Source organism: Pan paniscus, chromosome 5 (assembly GCF_029289425.2).
Source record: "Pan paniscus chromosome 5, NHGRI_mPanPan1-v2.0_pri, whole genome shotgun sequence".
In the NCBI taxonomy this organism is placed as follows: domain Eukaryota; kingdom Metazoa; phylum Chordata; class Mammalia; order Primates; family Hominidae; genus Pan; species Pan paniscus.
The window spans coordinates 71,065,154-71,085,677 of record NC_073254.2 but is presented as its reverse complement, the minus strand read 5'-3'; the positions used below and the strand labels follow the sequence as shown (position 1 = coordinate 71,085,677).

General features: G+C 37.1%; 1 protein-coding gene across 14 annotated transcripts in view; it reads left to right on the top strand.

Annotated features, from left to right (window-relative positions):
• Positions 1 to 20,524, top strand: part of DST (dystonin) — a 494,203-nt gene that overhangs the window by 340,051 nt on the left and 133,628 nt on the right. For 8 of the 14 annotated variants that reach the window (XM_024929292.4, XM_063604922.1, XM_034962265.3 and 5 more), the window contains 7 exons: positions 423 to 511; positions 1,467 to 1,602; positions 11,807 to 11,959; positions 13,331 to 13,564; positions 14,034 to 14,300; positions 17,841 to 18,371; positions 19,669 to 19,845. In XM_024929292.4, coding sequence (XP_024785060.4) covers positions 423 to 511; positions 1,467 to 1,602; positions 11,807 to 11,959; positions 13,331 to 13,564; positions 14,034 to 14,300; positions 17,841 to 18,371; positions 19,669 to 19,845 — 1,587 coding nt within the window. Of the gene's footprint in view, positions 1 to 422; positions 512 to 1,466; positions 1,603 to 2,684; positions 8,196 to 8,318; positions 8,469 to 8,611; positions 8,828 to 8,999; positions 9,150 to 10,351; positions 10,586 to 11,806; positions 11,960 to 13,330; positions 13,565 to 14,033; positions 14,301 to 17,840; positions 18,372 to 19,668; positions 19,846 to 20,524 lie in introns of all 14 variants that reach the window. The other 6 variants (XM_008954352.4, XM_024929291.4, XM_008954357.6 and 3 more) reach the window with 1 other exon arrangement.

Here is a 20,524-nt window from a genome sequence, read left to right as displayed (position 1 = left end):
GTGTCTAGGAGCTTGGCAGAAGGAAGATGCCCTTTGGAAGTAGTGTCCCACAGTCATGTGTCTTTTTGAGTACTGCAGTGCTCAAGGATGACACTGGGCCAGTGCTGAGTGCCCGCCTGCGGGTGGAGGCCACCTTTATCCACGGCTGGACTAGGACAGATGCAGGAAACGTATAATGTATTATTTTCTCTTGAAAATGACAGCATTAAGGATAGAGAGAGGAGCTTTCCTTACGGATTCTAAATAAAATACTCTTATCTAGCTCTATAGACTGCTAATAACTGATAGGTTATTCACTTGGGTCACCCAGAAAATAGACTTGGGTCTTGACTAAAGCTTGATTAATTTCTTTTTTTTTTTTAAAAAAATACTGTTTACTCCTTTTGGAGGAAGAGTTTGAATGTGCCTTCTTTACCTTACAGATTTCCAGTGAGGAAATATCAACCAAGAAGGAACAATTATCGGAAGCACTTCAAACTATGCAGCTTTTTTTGGCAAAACATGGAGACAAGTATGTTGGTTGTTGTTAGCTCTTTTATTTTAAGTGGGGAAGTGTTCTTAAAAGCTTTCAGCAAAACAGAGGTGGTAAATTTTAATTGCAATGTTAAATATGGGACTCAAACTAATCACAATTTACTTAATATAGTAATGTAAAGAGTATCAACTTAGTAATTTAATTAATTGTCAATTTTAGTCTTTATCACAACTTTGAAATATTCTTATTATCCCCATGTATTACCGATAAGGAAACAGGCTCAGAGAGGTTAAGAATTAATAGCAAGTGAGAGGTAGAGTGCAGACTCCGAGTCAAGTCTTAAATCTAAGTAGTACTCTGTGAGACTTATTCTTTGGAAAATATGTATAAATATGGTCTTCATTTTCTTAGCTGAGACCTGTGGCAGCCTCATTTCTCATATTTTGTCCCTACTTTTTGCAGCAAAGCACTTTATATATTTCAGTCAGTGTTTCACTCAGGGAAGGAATCCACCTTTTTCTTAAATTCTTTTTGGATGTCCTCCTAGGATTATTTCATAATGACTTTATAGTATACCTTAGCAAATTAGGTTAATCCCCTTATAAATTTCCTCTTTGTTTGTGCTTTAGTCTAAACAAGTTTCATCTTGAGAAATGGTACCTTATTGTCCCTTTTCCATGTTGGGATTAACAATGAGACCTTACCCTCTGTCAGATAGCGGCAATTGTTATTTTGGAATTTTGTATGTTAAATAAGGGTCAATACATTAGTTTATACCCTTTCCTTCAGTCCTTTTCTCAGGCAAGGGAAAGATCCTTAGATATTTTAAGGCCATTCTTAATTTTCATATACAGTCATACTGAGACCTGAGCAATATGTATGTGAGGCTATATTTTATTTTACCATCATGTGACAAAATTATTGAACCTAATACATCTTTATCCCTTGAGGACGACTTGCATTAGTCTTTTTATCATTTCTGGTTATTTAGAATGACAGATGAAGAAAGAAATGAATTGGAAAAACAAGTGAAAACTCTTCAGGAAAGTTATAATTTATTATTCAGTGAATCTCTGAAACAGCTACAAGAATCACAAACCTCAGGAGATGTAAAGGTAGAGGAGAAGGTAATATTATTTATTTAAACATGAGACTGTTTCAAGAAGCTTAGTTTGATTGCATGGCTCTGGAAATCTATGTCAATAATAAAGAAATGACCTTGAATTTTGTACGTAGTTAAAACAGGGATTGAGTTTATTTAAATGTTTGGAGATTCCAGTGTTGTTTATTAAATGCAATCTTACACATGCTGACCATCAGTTTCTGTGACATCTTAATCTCTGCCTTGCATGGTAAAAGAAAAGTATCATTCATTCTTCTAACTCTTCTCTTTAAAAGCCATTCTTCTAGTATAGTAGGTATTTTATTATATGATAGGCTATAAAAGAGCCTGTGGGTCATCTCTAAAGGTGGCATTGATGTGTTAGAGATTGTTTGACTTTCAGAGATATCCATGAGACTTATTTGGGTAATACAAGGCCATACATTATAGTGAGGATGCCCTAGCATCTTCTTAAAGTATAAATCATTTAAAATTTGGCTGGTACTTAAACTTTTAAAACTTGACAGTGTATATCAACAGGCCTAACATAATATTCAATATTCAAAAAGTTATCTTTATATTTAATTCCTTACTCCTGGGAATACTTTCCACATAATTTGTCACATTTTGGGGGTATGTAACAATTTTTCTAGTTTCTTAGTTTTTGACTATCTTTGAAGAAGTCTGTATGCTGTAAACATCAATAGCATGGGGTTTGATACTCTCTTTCATGCCACTAGACTCTAATCTCACCTAAATGCAGAAAGCATGGTTTGCCTTCTAGATATGTGTTCTGTTTTCTCACTATCATCATCTACTCTGTTGTGTCCTCACTAACCTTGTCAATATACACGATATCAAGTTTTCAATTCACAGATGCATGTTGTTTTCAAAGCTTTTATCACATCCTGTGCTGTTGAATAGATCACTGACATAGATCACTTGTGCATTTGAACTGCCTAACATTCACAGCATTGCTGCGCCTTGGTAAGTAGAGGATTTTTATGTTGAAATGTATTATTTATTTTTTAAAAAACCTAAGTTGCATGAAACTCCGCCCACCCTTGTGTAACAGAGTGACCTGAGATTTTTACATTTTCCTTTCAGCTGGATAAAGTGATTGCAGGCACCATTGATCAGACAACTGGAGAAGTCCTTTCAGTCTTTCAAGCAGTTTTAAGAGGCCTCATTGACTATGACACAGGAATTAGGTTGCTTGAGACACAGCTAATGATTTCTGGTCTAATTTCACCAGAATTAAGAAAGTGCTTTGACCTTAAAGATGCCAAAAGTCATGGCCTTATTGATGAACAAATTCTGTGCCAACTCAAAGAACTAAATAAAGCTAAGGAGATTATTTCTGCTGCGTCACCTACCACAGTTCCAGTACTGGATGCTCTAGCTCAAAGCATGATAACAGAATCCATGGCCATCAAAGTTCTTGAGATACTGCTTTCTACAGGCTCTCTGGTTATTCCAGCCACAGGAGAACAGTTGACCCTACAGAAGGCTTTCCAACAGAACTTGGTTTCCTCAGCATTATTTTGTAAAGTTCTGGAAAGGCAAAATATGTGCAAAGATCTTATTGACCCCTGCACCTCTGAGAAGGTTTCTTTAATAGATATGGTACAAAGAAGTACTTTACAGGAAAACACAGGGATGTGGCTTCTACCTGTGAGACCACAAGAAGGAGGTAGAATAACATTAAAATGTGGAAGAAACATAAGCATTTTAAGAGCAGCTCATGAAGGTCTCATAGACCGTGAAACCATGTTTAGGTTGTTAAGTGCACAGCTTCTTTCTGGAGGTCTGATCAATTCCAACTCTGGCCAAAGAACGACTGTTGAAGAAGCTGTCAGAGAAGGGGTGATTGACAGGGACACTGCTAGCAGTATCCTCACATATCAGGTTCAAACTGGTGGAATCATACAGTCAAACCCTGCCAAGCGTTTAACTGTAGACGAAGCAGTACAGTGTGATTTAATAACTTCCAGCAGTGCTCTTCTGGTCCTGGAAGCTCAGCGAGGCTATGTTGGACTCATTTGGCCCCATTCTGGTGAAATATTTCCCACATCATCTTCCTTGCAGCAAGAATTGATTACAAATGAATTGGCCTACAAAATCCTGAATGGCAGACAAAAAATAGCTGCTCTTTATATTCCAGAAAGTTCTCAAGTCATTGGTTTAGATGCTGCTAAACAGCTAGGAATTATAGACAATAACACAGCTTCAATTTTAAAAAATATAATACTGCCTGATAAAATGCCAGATTTAGGAGATTTAGAAGCTTGTAAAAATGCCAGAAGATGGCTCTCTTTTTGTAAATTTCAACCCTCCACAGTTCATGATTACAGACAAGAAGAGGATGTTTTTGATGGAGAAGAACCTGTCACTACTCAGACCTCAGAACAAACTAAAAAATTATTTCTATCTTATTTAATGATAAATAGCTATATGGATGCAAACACAGGGCAAAGGCTTTTGCTGTACGATGGAGACTTGGATGAGGCTGTTGGCATGCTACTGGAAGGCTGTCATGCAGAATTTGATGGAAACACAGCCATAAAAGAATGTCTCGATGTCTTAAGCTCATCTGGTGTATTTCTTAATAATGCTTCAGGTAGAGAAAAGGATGAATGTACAGCTACACCAAGTAGTTTCAATAAATGTCACTGTGGAGAACCTGAACATGAAGAGACTCCTGAAAATAGAAAGTGTGCTATAGATGAAGAATTTAATGAAATGAGAAATACTGTTATCAATAGTGAATTTTCTCAGTCAGGAAAACTGGCAAGTACAATATCAATTGATCCTAAAGTTAACAGTTCACCCAGTGTGTGTGTTCCCAGTCTCATATCATATTTAACACAGACTGAACTTGCAGACATTAGCATGCTTAGAAGTGACTCTGAAAACATACTTACAAACTATGAAAATCAAAGCCGAGTGGAAACAAATGAACGTGCAAATGAATGTAGTCATTCTAAAAACATTCAAAACTTTCCAAGTGATTTAATAGAAAATCCTATTATGAAATCAAAAATGAGTAAATTCTGTGGTGTGAATGAAACAGAGAATGAAGATAATACAAACAGGGATTCACCTATCTTTGACTATTCCCCCAGGCTAAGTGCCTTGTTAAGTCATGATAAATTGATGCACAGTCAGGGAAGTTTTAATGATACACACACCCCAGAGAGCAATGGAAATAAGTGTGAAGCCCCAACCTTATCATTCAGTGACAAAACCATGTTATCAGGTCAAAGAATAGGAGAAAAATTTCAAGACCAGTTTCTGGGAATTGCAGCTATTAACATCAGTTTACCAGGAGAGCAGTATGGACAGAAATCTTTAAATATGATTTCTAGTAATCCTCAAGTACAATATCACAATGATAAATACATTTCAAATACTTCTGGTGAGGATGAGAAAACACATCCAGGTTTTCAGCAGATGCCTGAAGACAAGGAAGATGAGTCTGAAATAGAAGAGTATTCCTGTGCTGTGACTCCAGGGGGTGATACTGATAATGCCATTGTGTCTCTTACTTGTGCTACACCATTGCTTGATGAAACCATCAGTGCTAGTGACTATGAAACGTCACTGCTGAATGATCAGCAGAATAACACAGGAACAGACACTGATAGTGATGATGATTTTTATGATACTCCCTTGTTTGAAGATGATGACCATGATTCTCTGCTTCTTGATGGTGATGATCGTGATTGCCTGCACCCTGAGGACTACGACACACTGCAAGAGGAAAACGATGAGACGGCTTCTCCTGCTGATGTTTTTTATGATGTCTCAAAAGAGAATGAAAATTCCATGGTTCCCCAGGGGGCACTAGTTGGTAGCTTAAGTGTGAAGAACAAAGCACAGTGTCTTCAGGATTTCCTTATGGATGTTGAGAAAGATGAATTAGATTCTGGTGAAAAAATACATTTAAATCCTGTTGGCTCAGATAAGGTGAATGGACAGTCACTGGAAACTGGATCAGAAAGGGAATGCACAAATATCCTTGAAGGTGATGAATCTGACTCATTGACTGATTATGATATTGTAGGAGGAAAAGAGAGCTTCACTGCATCATTAAAATTTGATGACAGTGGCAGTTGGAGAGGAAGAAAGGAAGAGTATGTAACTGGACAGGAATTTCACTCCGATACTGATCATTTAGATTCTATGCAAAGTGAAGAAAGTTATGGGGATTATATGTATGACAGTAATGATCAGGATGACGATGATGATGATGGCATTGATGAAGAAGGAGGAGGTATAAGAGATGAGAATGGAAAGCCCAGGTGCCAAAATGTGGCTGAAGATATGGATATCCAGTTGTGTGCCTCTATTTTAAATGAAAACAGTGATGAAAATGAAAATATTAATACAATGATTCTTCTGGATAAAATGCACAGTTGTAGCTCTTTAGAAAAACAGCAAAGGGTAAATGTTGTACAGCTAGCATCACCTAGTGAAAATAACTTAGTTATTGAAAAAAGCAACCTTCCAGAATATACAACTGAGATTGCTGGAAAAAGCAAAGAAAATCTGTTGAATCATGAGATGGTACTTAAGGATGTATTGCCGCCTATCATTAAAGACACTGAATCTGAAAAAACTTTTGGCCCTGCAAGTATTTCACATAATAATAATAATATCAGTTCAACTTCTGAATTAGGTACTGATCTAGCAAATACAAAGGTTAAGTTGATTCAAGGGTCAGAATTGCCAGAATTGACTGATTCTGTGAAAGGTAAAGATGAATATTTTAAGAATATGACACCAAAAGTTGACTCATCTCTTGATCACATCATTTGTACTGAGCCTGATTTAATAGGAAAACCTGCAGAGGAAAGCCATTTGTCATTGATAGCCTCTGTAACTGACAAAGATCCTCAAGGAAATGGAAGCGATCTCATTAAAGGGAGAGATGGCAAAAGTGATATTCTAATAGAAGATGAAACATCAATTCAGAAAATGTACTTGGGTGAAGGAGAAGTGCTTGTAGAAGGTCTAGTAGAAGAAGAAAATAGGCATCTCAAACTTTTGCCTGGTAAAAATACAAGGGATAGTTTCAAGCTAATTAATAGTCAGTTTCCATTTCCACAAATCACAAACAATGAAGAACTTAATCAGAAAGGAAGCCTTAAAAAAGCAACTGTAACTCTTAAAGATGAACCAAATAATCTACAAATAATAGTTAGTAAAAGTCCTGTTCAGTTTGAGAATCTTGAAGAAATTTTTGACACATCAGTTTCCAAAGAGATTAGTGATGACATTACTTCAGACATTACATCGTGGGAAGGGAATACACATTTTGAGAAGGAGTCATTCACTGATGGACCTGAGAAAGAGCTTGATCTGTTTACTTACTTAAAACATTGTGCTAAAAATATAAAAGCAAAAGATGTAGCCAAACCAAATGAAGATGTCCCAAGCCATGTTTTAATAACTGCCCCTCCCATGAAAGAACATTTACAATTAGGAGTTAATAATACAAAAGAGAAGTCCACTAGCACCCAAAAAGACTCACTTCTTAATGACATGATCCAAAGCAATGATCTTTGTAGTAAAGAAAGCATCTCAGGAGGAGGAACAGAAATTTCTCAGTTCACACCAGAAAGTATTGAAGCCACACTTTCAATATTATCTCGTAAACATGTAGAAGATGTTGGGAAAAATGATTTTCTGCAGTCGGAGCGGTGTGCAAATGGATTAGGAAATGATAACTCCAGTAACACTTTAAATACTGACTATTCATTCTTAGAAATTAATAATAAGAAAGAAAGAATTGAGCAACAGCTACCAAAAGAACAAGCCTTGTCTCCAAGATCCCAAGAAAAGGAGGTTCAGATTCCTGAATTGTCTCAGGTATTTGTGGAGGATGTAAAGGATATCTTAAAAAGCAGGTTGAAAGAAGGTCATATGAACCCTCAAGAGGTTGAAGAACCTTCAGCCTGTGCAGACACTAAAATTTTAATTCAAAATTTAATTAAAAGGATTACCACATCACAGTTGGTAAATGAAGCATCTACTGTGCCCAGCGACTCTCAAATGAGTGACTCTTCTGGAGTTTCCCCCATGACTAACTCATCAGAACTAAAGCCAGAAAGTAGAGATGATCCTTTCTGTATTGGAAATCTTAAGTCTGAGCTTCTCCTTAATATATTGAAGCAAGATCAACATAGCCAAAAAATTACAGGAGTATTTGAATTGATGAGAGAATTAACTCATATGGAGTATGACCTAGAGAAAAGAGGCATTACGTCTAAAGTACTTCCACTGCAACTTGAAAATATTTTCTACAAACTGCTTGCTGATGGATATTCAGAGAAAATAGAACATGTTGGAGACTTTAATCAAAAAGCATGTTCTACATCTGAGATGATGGAAGAAAAGCCACATATTCTTGGTGATATTAAAAGCAAAGAAGGAAACTACTATTCTCCTAATTTAGAAACTGTAAAAGAAATTGGACTAGAAAGCTCTACTGTGTGGGCATCAACATTGCCAAGAGATGAGAAGCTCAAGGATCTGTGTAATGATTTCCCAAGCCATTTGGAATGTACTTCAGGGTCTAAAGAAATGGCTTCTGGAGATAGCTCAACCGAACAAGTAAGTTGACCTATACATTTTATACAGAAAAAGCTGCATGAACCATGTGAGAATAATCCCATACATTTGATTTAAACATCTGCATAAAGGTTATTGAATTAAAATGTCCAACTTTGTTTTTAGTTTTCCAGTGAATTACAGCAGTGTTTACAGCACACTGAAAAAATGCATGAGTATTTGACATTGCTTCAAGATATGAAACCCCCCTTAGACAACCAGGAATCTCTGGATAACAACTTGGAAGCTTTGAAGAATCAACTTAGACAGTTGGAGGTAAGAATTGTCTACTGCCTCTTTATGGATGGTAGTCAGCTGATGTATGACTGGGAAAAAGAAGCAGAACACTTCTATGTTTCATGTTTATATTTGGGTTTTTCACTAAATAGTAAATAGGTCCGGGATATATTTCTTTGCAGACATTTGAATTGGGATTAGCTCCAATTGCTGTTATTTTAAGAAAAGATATGAAGTTGGCAGAAGAGTTTTTAAAGTCTCTTCCCAGTGACTTTCCCAGAGGCCATGTTGAAGAATTGAGTATTAGCCACCAGAGTTTGAAGACCGCCTTCTCTTCCCTCAGCAACGTGTCTTCAGAAAGAACGAAACAGATCATGCTTGCGATCGACTCTGAAATGGTAGGCATAAAATGTCAAAATTTTGATTTATGAAGAAAATTTTATTATTTGAGGATTTAGTCATAAGCTGGAGTATTTTAGTTTTAGAGTGCTAACTCTTAAACCACAGTCATTATTTGTAAGAATTTGACATTTTGGGGAAAGAAACTGAATGCACAATTTTTTTTTCTAGTCTAAACTAGCAGTTTCCCATGAAGAATTTCTGCATAAACTTAAGTCATTCTCAGATTGGGTATCAGAGAAGAGCAAATCTGTGAAGGATATTGAGATTGTGAATGTTCAAGATTCTGAGTATGTAAAGAAACGTTTGGAGTTTCTCAAGGCAAGTATCAAAACAAAGATGACAATATATTTCAAAAACTATGACTTTAATATATAACAAGTGTTTAGAAAATATGACTTTGCTAAGGCTATAAAGGATTATTTCCTTTCTTTGTCTCTAGAGATGTCTTTATTCATAGTTGACACAACTATAAAATAATCACAACTTTAAGGGTATCATTCTGATGCTATCCCAAAAGCCTTATCATACTCTTACACCACTGACATGTTGAGATTTTTATTTATATATTTATTTATGTGTTAGTCACATAAATATATAATAGTATGAATTAGCCATATAAAAATCATCATGTAAATACATAATAATATATGTAGTACAGTCATGCATCACTTAATGATGGAGTTACATTCTGAGAAATGCATTGTTAGGTGATTTTGTGTTTTGCAAACAACAAGGAGTGTACTTACACAGACCTAGATGGCATCCTTTACTACACACCTAGGCTATATGATAAACCTGTTGCTCCTAGGCTACAAACCTCTACAGCATGTTACTGTACTGACTACTGTAGGCAATTGTGACACAGTGGTATTTGTGTATCTAAACATAGAAAACGACAGGAAAAATAAGGCATTGTAATCTTATGGGACCACCATTTTATATGTGACCTGTCGTATGTGGCTCATGACTGTGTTTATATGTTGTCACTTTTGGCATCCTTTTTTTTTTTTTTCTAAGTTCTTAATTTCAACAGCATTCCTCATGAACAATGATTAGGCTTCTGGCCTGAGAGTCAGAAAACTGAAATTCTGGCATATTTCATTCATATTTCAACTCCCTCAAAGTATTATTTATATCTTACCACAATTACATGGATGTTGTAAATGTTAGCAAGTCATATTTTAAGGTAGATGTTTCTCTTCAGTGTGCTAAATATACCTAAGTTAGGTCTTTGCCTTTTGTCAGAGTTATATTTTAAGTGCAATGTGACAGGTAAAGATAAAACATTTTTGGAGGGATTATTTGTCTTTTTATATAATACTAACTACCATGGTATTTAAATAATTAATTTATCATTTATTACTAGATGATAAATAGATTTTTGATGAATAGCAAAAAAATTCATAAAACTTGCATTCCCTGATGTGAGAAATGTATTTACAAAACATAAATATTATTGTTAATATAAATTTTATCATGGCTTAACTTTCTACTGATAACTTGTACTACTTTTTTAACAGAATGTATTAAAAGACCTTGGACATACCAAAATGCAGCTGGAGACTACTGCCTTTGATGTGCAGTTCTTCATTTCTGAATATGCACAGGATCTGTCTCCCAACCAAAGCAAACAACTGCTGAGGCTCTTAAATACAACTCAGAAGTGTTTTCTTGATGTACAGGAGTCAGTAACTACCCAGGTGGAACGTTTAGAGACTCAGTTACATCTAGAACAAGATCGTGATGATCAGAAGGTTTGCCTTTCTTCGTGGAGGTGGCATTCTTTGTTTTTAGTGTGAAACCATAATGTAGATACCCAAGGAGTATAGTGTGACAGGAAAGATTTTCTGGAAAGGCATTAATGGATAAGATACAGTGTACATACAAATCCTACAGTGTATAACAATATTGTTTTCACTAATGATGCTATAATTTAGTTGATTTGAATTTTTGTGACTCCCAAAAATACTTAACTTCAAGTGAGAGTCTTGATTGCCTCCCACCCCAAGACTAGGAAATTTGAATGCACTTAGAAATTTAACACATTGAGGAACATATGCCTAAAGAAGGTTAAGAGTTTCGTTTTCCTCTGGGAACCAATACAGCACAGCAATTCAGATCATGGGCTCTGGAGCTAGATTGCCTGATTTCACATCCCAGCTGCACTACTCATTCATTCTGTGAACTAGGGCAAGTCACTTAACCTCAGTTTAATCATTGGTAGATTGGAAATAACAATAGCGCTTACCTGCTAGTGTTGTGAGCATTGATAAAAAGAATGTATGTAAAACATTTAGTACCTTGCCTAGCATGTATTAGGCTCTTAGTAAACGTGATCTATGGCTATAAGATGAATAATTAGTGTATACATAGTAGGAAAATGAAAGGTGCAAGTAATTAGTGTTGACTTCTTAATCTTTTAGAAGATTTAATGAATTATATGAGTGCTATATCTAATAGCAATAACGAGCAAAGAGGTGAGAATGCACTTAGACATAGTGATTAAGTAAAAATATTGCATGCAATGTTCCTTTTATTATTTCTTGAAGCACCAGACATTGTCTCTAGCATGATAACCTATATACACATATCAAATATGTTAACCTACAAATCACAACTAACTTCTCTTTTGATGTCCTTTTGCAGAATTAATTCTATGTGTCGCAGGTTTCAACAGCTTAAGAAAATGGGATGTTTCTTCCTGTTGGTCAGAAGTTCCATCTCTTACAAATATGCATGGCCAGTATTCTCTTGAGCAGTTTCATCTAAACATGATCACTTTCTTTGTATATGGGATATGCTCATATTTTCTGTCTCACCTTGCTCAGTTTGTACCCTACTGCTATCATGTTTACAGCATACTTATAAAAGCTTGTTAGACAAAACTTGGAAAATGTGTTCTAAGAAGAAGCTATCACAATAGCGGTTTTGTGACCACCATACATTTAAGATGTTTTGGGTTTTCTTCACTTTAGATTGTAGCAGAGCGTCAGCAGGAGTATAAAGAGAAACTCCAAGGGATATGTGATCTTCTTACCCAAACTGAAAACCGCCTAATTGGTCACCAAGAAGCCTTCATGATTGGAGATGGCACAGTTGAGTTAAAGAAATATCAGTCCAAGCAAGAGGTAGAATTTGGTTTTCTATCAGCAGATCTATGTTGATGTTATGTTCAATTACTATCATTTGGAAGTCAGTGAAGATTATTGAAAATACCAGTAATTTTAGCTTTTTAGAAGCAAGGCATACCCAAGACGCCCTGGGCTTGAGCTTTAAACTTTATACTAAAAGTTAGATTTCCAACTTCAAGCAAGCTAGGTAATTTTTTTGACTTTTTTTGGTAAGAGATATTGAGTGGAGGAAATATTAAAGGGGATTTGATAATGAAAATACCTTGTGTGATGAATTAGAATTTGGATTCATTTAAGGCCAACCTACTTACTACTTGCAAATCAGAGGAAATAGCCATCACTTTGGGTTCTTTCTCTTTCTTAGCCCCTTCTTACTCCTTCTTTCTTGTGATTTGTTCCTTTTTATTGAAGGAAAGGGCAAAAATAACAGTAACAACAGATAAAGATATCTTTATTTTGGTGTCAGGACAGAGAACATTTTCATTGTAAGTAGATAGCTCCTGGTTCAGATTCCAGACTCTATACATTGTTAGCTTTATAACAGTCTGTCACAGCCTCAGTTTCTTCATAGGTCACACTTTGTTACATTATTATAAAAGTTAAGTAAATATTGTGTAAGTCACTAGCACAGTTAAGGTCACATAGTCATGGCTCAATTAATAGGATTTCTTTCAATTCAAATACTTCTAAGACAAATTTGAAGAAGATTAAAATAAAGTATGGAAAAAATAATATTAAAACTCAAACAGTATCATATAGAGAATGAAAATGCATGATAAAGGAGGAAAAGAAGAGGAAAAACTACATGGAAAAATCTAGACATAGGAAAGCTATAACTACTAAGGAGAGATCTTAATCTTGAGGTACCTAGCAGCCAGGCAAAGAAGCAAACATTACATATTACAGATTCTGGTGTTTAGAAAAGGAAAGTATCTTAGTTCACTGGGAAAATTAGTTCATTTTTATCCTGAGTGATAAACACATTAAAAAATAAAAGTTTAGAAACAATAAATATTAGCATATATTTACAAGCCTTTGTACATGTGCTCATATAATATAAAAAAATCTGGTGTGTGCAAATTTATATAGATCATATACTGAATACTTATGTGTTTTCAGTGTTTCACTGACTGCATTCTTTCGTTAAACATGAAAATTCATGCTTTTCTTTAATATTGTTTGAGTTTCAAATTATATTAAGTATTGTGATTGAAATAAATCATCTCAAATTAACATACTGAATATGTTTATTCAAGCTACATATACTAGACTCTCTCTGTACTCACCCTGTCTTTTAGAATTACAACTCTGGAAGAACTAAATAGGTAATAATTTAATAAAATATATTTTTTCCTTTTGTGTTATAAGGAATTACAGAAAGATATGCAAGGAAGTGCACAGGCATTGGCTGAAGTAGTGAAAAACACAGAGAACTTCTTAAAAGAGAATGGTGAAAAGCTGTCACGGGAAGATAAGGCTTTGATTGAACAGAAACTTAATGAAGCTAAGATAAAGTGTGAACAGCTTAATTTAAAAGCAGAACAGTCTAAAAAGGAGCTGGATAAAGTTGTGACAACAGCAATCAAGGAAGAAACTGAAAAGGTCCTTATTCAAATATGTGGTGCACTATTGCTATGTCAAAAAGCTTAACAGCTACTTGATTTATTATTAATATCCAGTGGTAGTAAATAAGGATTATCACTAAGGATTATTATGGGATTCTGGGTTTCCAGGTACATAATTGACCAAGTACTACAAAAGGTTTGAAGAGTTGGCTTTGCTTAACTTTTTCTTAATATTTAAGTGAGGTTGTGAAACTTTCTTCTTGTGAAATGTGTGATCACTCATCAATTATAGTTAAAATTTTGGAATGTATTTTTAAGAACAGGGGAAACTTCAAAGTAACTGCCTGTTGCTCTGAGGTTTAATTTCAGTTGTTAAGTTTTCAATTGTGTCAGTTTTTAGTACCCTCATTCTAATTTAAAATGTTCTAAGTATTTACTTTTGGAATGTCTTAAAACTATGCCTTGGCCCACGTTCTGAATTCCTCCTGTGAACTTTCCCTTCCCAGGTAGCAGCAGTGAAGCAGCTGGAAGAGAGCAAAACCAAAATAGAAAACCTTTTGGACTGGTTGTCAAATGTTGACAAAGACTCAGAAAGGGCAGGGACAAAACACAAACAGGTAATCGAACAGAACGGGACCCATTTTCAAGAAGGTGATGGCAAGTCAGCAATTGGAGAAGAGGATGAAGTTAATGGTAACCTGTTGGAGACTGATGTTGATGGGCAAGTTGGAACCACTCAGGAGAATCTGAATCAGCAATATCAGAAAGTTAAGGTGTGTTGTTATAAACATATGATATCGTTCAATTCTATTTCCAGGTCGGTAAAGAGAGAAATAACCTAGCACATGAGTTCTTTTCAAACCTTACTGACAAAAGAGGTTTTTTTCTGTGTTCATCATGTCAGATATAAATTATTATGAGAGTTCTAAGCAAGTCAAAAAATAATGAGAAATAAATTGTAGAGTTGGCATTCTCCATGTAAGTGAAGTAGAATTATTATAAAGATTTAATAATAATAGTTAACATTTATAGGACAGTTAAAGTGGGCACTCTTCTAAGTTCTTTCCATTTTAACTCATTTTGTCTTCCCAGTTACTCCTTGGGGTTTTTATTTTCATCTTACAGATGAGGAAACTGTAACTGACAGTATTAAAGTAGCTTTCTCAAGTTACATATCTAGAAAGGGCTGGAATTTGGATTTAAAACTAGGCCATATGTTCACTCTGCTAAGTCTGAATCTGTGTTCTAAGAGAACAATCTTTTTTTTTTTTTTTTTGAGACAAGGTCTCACCCTGTCGCCCAGGTTAGAGTGCAGTGAAACAAGCGTGGCTCACTGCAGCCTCAAACTCCCTGGCCCAATTGATCCTCCCACCTCAGCCTCCTGAGTAGCTGGGACTACAGGTCTGTGCTGCCATGCCTGGCTAATTTTTGTATTTTTTGTAGTGATGAGGTCTCTCTATGTTGCCCAGGCTGCTCTCGAAGTCCTGGGCTCAAGCATTCCGCCCACATCCTCCCAAAGTGGTGAGATTACAGGCATGAGCCACTGTGTCCAGCCTAAGTTGAGCTCACTTAAGTTCTTTCTGAGCTCAGCTCATCTATTCAGTTAAGGCTATTGTTGAGAAGAGATATAAAAGCCCTTCTACCAATTTACTCCATGACATAAATTAAAGCTAACATTAATGCTACTATAAGAGCAAAGGCGACTTCTGTAGAACTACTTTTAAAGTGTCACTCATTTTATTTCAATATTTGGCTTTTGACAGACGGTTTCTGGACCTCAGAAACTTTTGCAGGTCTATTTATTTTCTTGCTACCCTTCATATTTGGAATCTTTGGAATAGGGTACTCCCTGTGAGGTTCTTATAGAAAATACAAATTAAACCAGAAGAAGAATGGGAGTATTTACTGCTCACAATTTTAACGGGCTATTATAGGACCTTATTATGAAAAATAAAGTCTCTTAAAATGAAAAATCTAGTGAATTCCTAAAGGAACATTGTGAGTCAGTTACAAAGAAGTCAGGAAAAGTTAGTAAGTTGACCAAAGTAGTGAGAAATACTGGTGGGTAGACTTAAACATAAGGATGTCACACAGGAAAGCCCTTGGTTTTAGGCACAGTGTGGCATTTCCCATCTAATCATTTTACCTCAAAGAATATGGGAATCTGTGCTTTAGAAAATCCTAATCTGGGCCAGGCGTGGTGGCTCATGCCTGTAATCCCAGCACTTTGGGAGGCTGAGGCGGGTGGATCACAAGGTCAGGAGATGGAGACCATCCTGGCCAACATGGTGAAGGCCTGTCTCTACTAAAAATACAAAAATTAGCTGGGTGTGGTGGTGCGTGCCTGTAATCCCAGCTACTTGGGAGACTGAGGCAGGAGAATCGCTGGAACCCAGAAAATGGAGGTTGCAATGAGCCAAGATTGTGCCACTGCACTCTGGCCTGGCGACAGAGCGAGACTCCATCTCAAAATAAATAAATAAATAAATAAGTAAATAAATAAATGAAAGAAAGAAAGTCCTAATCTGGCAGCATGGAGAGAGGGCCAAAGCACCTGAGCCAGGAACGTCTAGCTTTCAGTAATTGTCCCATATGTCCTGGGCCAAGCCATTCTCTTCCTTCAGCCTAAGAGTCCTCATCTGTAGGAGGAAGGGGATGGATCTGATCATTTATATGGTGTTGCATATGTCTGTCCATCCTTTTGTGCAAAGCCCTTCTGGGGGGGGTAGCATATGAATGTATTTCAAATACCAAAAACACAAGTCTGTGGGAAAGAAGTTAGTTAAAAATATTTACTATGTGCCCACTAGGTGGCGGGCACTGTTATAGACAGTGAGGATACCAGTGTTAATGAGCCAGTTCTGAGCTGACTAATTGGGATCAGACTTACAAGTGAACGGCTGCCCCATAGCAGTGCTTCTAAGGAAGTCCTTTTCACAGCATAGAGTTATTCTTACTCAGCTCCTGTGTGCCAGCACTGTTCTAAGTACTTGGGATTCCACAGTGAGCAAAATAAATTCCCTGTGCCCCCCTTGCACACTAGTTAGTGAGAATGTTACAGTAGACGATAACTAAGTTATATGGTAGGTTAGAAGGCAGTGAGTACTAAGGGAGAAAAGGAGTTAGGTAAGGGTGGTTGAGTGTGGGGTGGGGGACCAGTTTTCAGCATTTAAACGGGACTCAATGGAGATGGGTGCAATTAGCCAAGCAGATATCTGATGAAAGAGCTGTAACTAGACAACAACAGGAGAAAAAGCTCCTAAAGTGTTTACCAGGGTGGGGATGGAGGTAAGGGTGGGAGCAGCAAAGAATCTGGAGGTAATAAAAGGGGCTCTGGGGTAATGGGAGCGGGTCATTTGACTCCATGTAAGCCATTATAAGAAATGTGGGAAATTTGCCCAGAAGGATTAGTATCCTTTTTGCCACACTTGTATGGCAAATTGGGGTGAATGGAAGAAGATGCTTATGGCTGGAGGGAAAGGGACTTCACCTACCTGATGCCTCGCTGCCTCCCTGAAGACTGAGGGGATCAGTAGCTCCGCACACCTGTGACTTGCCTGCAGCACACCTGCCTGGGAGCCCTGCCTTCCTGCCTTCAGAGTGGATTTGAATTTCTGGCACATGCCCAGCTCTGCAGGAAGTGCTCTACATATGTGATCTCATGTACTCCTTAACAGCAACCTGTGATGTGTAGGAGTTATTGTCTCCATTTTCACATGCAGGAAACTGAGGCCCAGTGAAGCTGAGTAGCTCCAGGATTCTCTTTTATTATGTCTGCTTCTCTAATGTCCATTGGGCTTCTCTGAATGTACAGTGTTCTTGCTTAGTTATTTTTGAAACCTTTTTAAAGCTTAAAGTTACAGATTCTTTTTCCCTATTTAAAAGTTTTTCCAGGATCATTTCGTAATAAAAAATATTATACTTGTTTGTCCAAAAATTAGGTAAAGACATTCTTTTTTGGGTAGTTGTGAGAAAGCAGGGAATAAAATGAGATCAGATTATAGACACTTATTTTAAAATTGGAATAGAAATTGGTTTTTCTAAACTTCTGAAAAATGGTGTCTGTCCTATCTGATTAAGTACATAGAGAAGATTGGAAATTTTCTTTAAAATAAGATTAGCATGCTCAAAATGCCTTGTTATTCTGAAATCCACCAATAAAAGGGAGTACGGTATAGCTTGAAAAGGGGAATGAGAAGCAAGTTGTAGCCCTGTAGATCATTGAAACCTGTCAGTCTTGAGGCGGCAAGGAGCTCCCTGCAGGTGTTACCCCGTTACTGCTTGAAGATTATGATCAATTTGTTTTCACATAGGCCCAACACGAGAAGATCATCTCTCAGCACCAAGCAGTGATCATAGCCACTCAGTCTGCACAAGTGTTGCTTGAGAAACAGGGTCAGTATCTCTCTCCTGAAGAAAAAGAGAAACTGCAAAAGAACATGAAGGAACTGAAAGTGCATTATGAAACTGCACTGGCTGAGTCAGAGAAGAAAATGAAGTTAACTCACTCTCTGCAGGAAGAATTAGAAAAGTTTGATGCTGACTATACCGAGTTTGAGCACTGGCTACAGCAGTCAGAACAAGAACTTGAAAACCTGGAGGCAGGTGCAGATGACATCAATGGTTTAATGACCAAATTGAAGAGGCAGAAGAGTTTCTCAGAAGACGTTATTTCTCACAAAGGTGACTTGAGATACATCACAATTTCTGGAAACAGAGTGTTGGAAGCTGCCAAATCTTGCAGCAAGAGAGACGGTGGCAAGGTTGATACTTCTGCAACCCACAGAGAAGTGCAGCACAAGTTGGATCATGCTACTGATCGGTTCAGGTCTCTCTACTCTAAGGTAATGTTATTTTGATTTTTTAAGGGAAAAGTCAATCTGCAATTATAGTTTTCAATTATAGTTTTGGAACAAGAGGCAAGAAACCTAAAATCCAAAACAGGAGGAAAAGGTAGCTTTAGCCTACTTCTATTTTTTTTTTTTTGAGAAGGAGTCTCACTCTGTCGCCCAGGCTGGAGTGCAGTGGCGTGATCTCGGCTCACTGCAACCTCTGCCTCCCAGGTTCAAGCAATTCTCCTGCCTCAGCCTCCCGACTAGCTGGGACTACAGGCATGTACCCCCACGCCCGTCTAATTTTTTTTCTGTTTTTAGTAGAGATGGGGTTTCACTGTATTAGCCAGGATGGTCTCGATCTCCTGACTCGTGATCCGCTCACCTCGGCTTCCCAAAGTGCTGGGATTGCAGGCGTGAGCCACAGTGCCCAGCCTTCTCTCTATCTTATTCACCTGCTTTACTTCTGAACAATGTATTTAAATATGAGAAACTTAAAATTACTTTAGTTTTTGAGAGCATGATTTCCAGAAGTCCCAGCTCTCAAATGCTCTAATATCCAGTGTGACCACAAGATGGCGGTTGTGCATTGACTCTAAGCAAAAACAGATGCTTGCAGCCTCTCAAGCTTGGGAACTGGTTTCATCTCAGATTATCCTCTTCACAAACACTGCAGGTGTTTGTCTTGTTTATTTGATCAGTATGTTATTTTAATACTTAATGAATAAAAGACTGTTTTGCTTGTTTTACTTCTGTGGTCAAGTAAAAGGTTTTTTTGGAAAAAAAAATCTAAGAAAATATTTACTGGTTTGTAATATAATCTGAACAGACTTGCCAAGTTGCATAAATGATTTAAAGACTATCACTGGCTCTTGGACTTTGCTCCATTCTAATATAGACTCTTTGTCTTCCTTTTGTTAATTAACTTGTGCAACATATAGAAATTTATTAAGCACCTTTAAAACCCTTCCATCAAATCGATATCTATACACATGGTGTATCAAAATCTCCTTCCTCTGATGATTGATGTCTTTATCTTTTATTCTATGTTAAGACTCAGCTCTTGTAAATATGTTTTTGAATTGGTATAAATCCAGAACTATCTCTTTATTTTATGGTTACTTTTTGGCTTCTTATAGGGTACCTCTTCATATAAAGGAGGAAATCTTAGCCCAACAGAGTTTTTATTAACTTTGGTGGAAGTCTGGTTTTTTTTCCAAGTTACGTATTTTATAGGTCCTAAGATTATTTGATGCATATGAAAATAGTGGGTTTTAATCTCCTACCCCTTTTCTCTTTTGATTGTTAGTGCAATGTTCTTGGAAATAATCTTAAAGATCTGGTGGATAAATATCAACACTATGAAGATGCTTCATGTGGACTTCTTGCTGGACTCCAGGCCTGTGAGGCCACAGCGAGCAAACACTTATCTGAACCTATTGCGGTGGACCCCAAAAATCTTCAAAGGCAATTAGAAGAGACCAAGGTAAAAAGCGAGAGAAAGATCCACATTTCCAGTAGTCTTACTGAAAGGCTTCCAATTTCTCACACTTTTGTGATAGTTTCAGCTAAGAGAGGGGAACAAATGATGTGAAAAGTATACTTCTGCCTCCAGAGGTAGTTTTGACTCTATTTCTCCACAGTGCATTCTTTTTTTTTCCGAAAAAAATTTTTTTTTTTTTTTGAGATGGAGTCTCACTCCATCGTGTAGGCTGGAGTGCAGTAGTGTGATCTCGGCTCACTGCAACTGCCGCCTCCTGGGTTCAAGTGATTCTCCTGCCTCAGCCTCCCAAGTAGCTGGGACTACAGGCGCCCGCCACCAGCTGGGACTACAGGCGCTAATTTTTGTATTTTTAGTAGAGACGGGGTTTCGCCATGTTGGCCGGGCTGGTCTTGAACTCCTGACCTCAGGTGATCCACCTGCCTCAGCCTCCCAAAGTGCTGGGATTACAGGTGTGAACCACCGCGCCCAGCCTTCCTGATGTTTTCTTAACAGGTTTGACATTGCTGTTATGGCTTGTGACGTGCCCCTCCATCCCCAAACAAAACTCAGTATTTTCCTGGCCACTTATTTATCTTTATACTTGCTTATCTTGTTCACTGTTTTTTCCTCCATTAGAATTAAGCTCCACAAGAACAGATGTCTTTGTCTGCTTTATTCATTG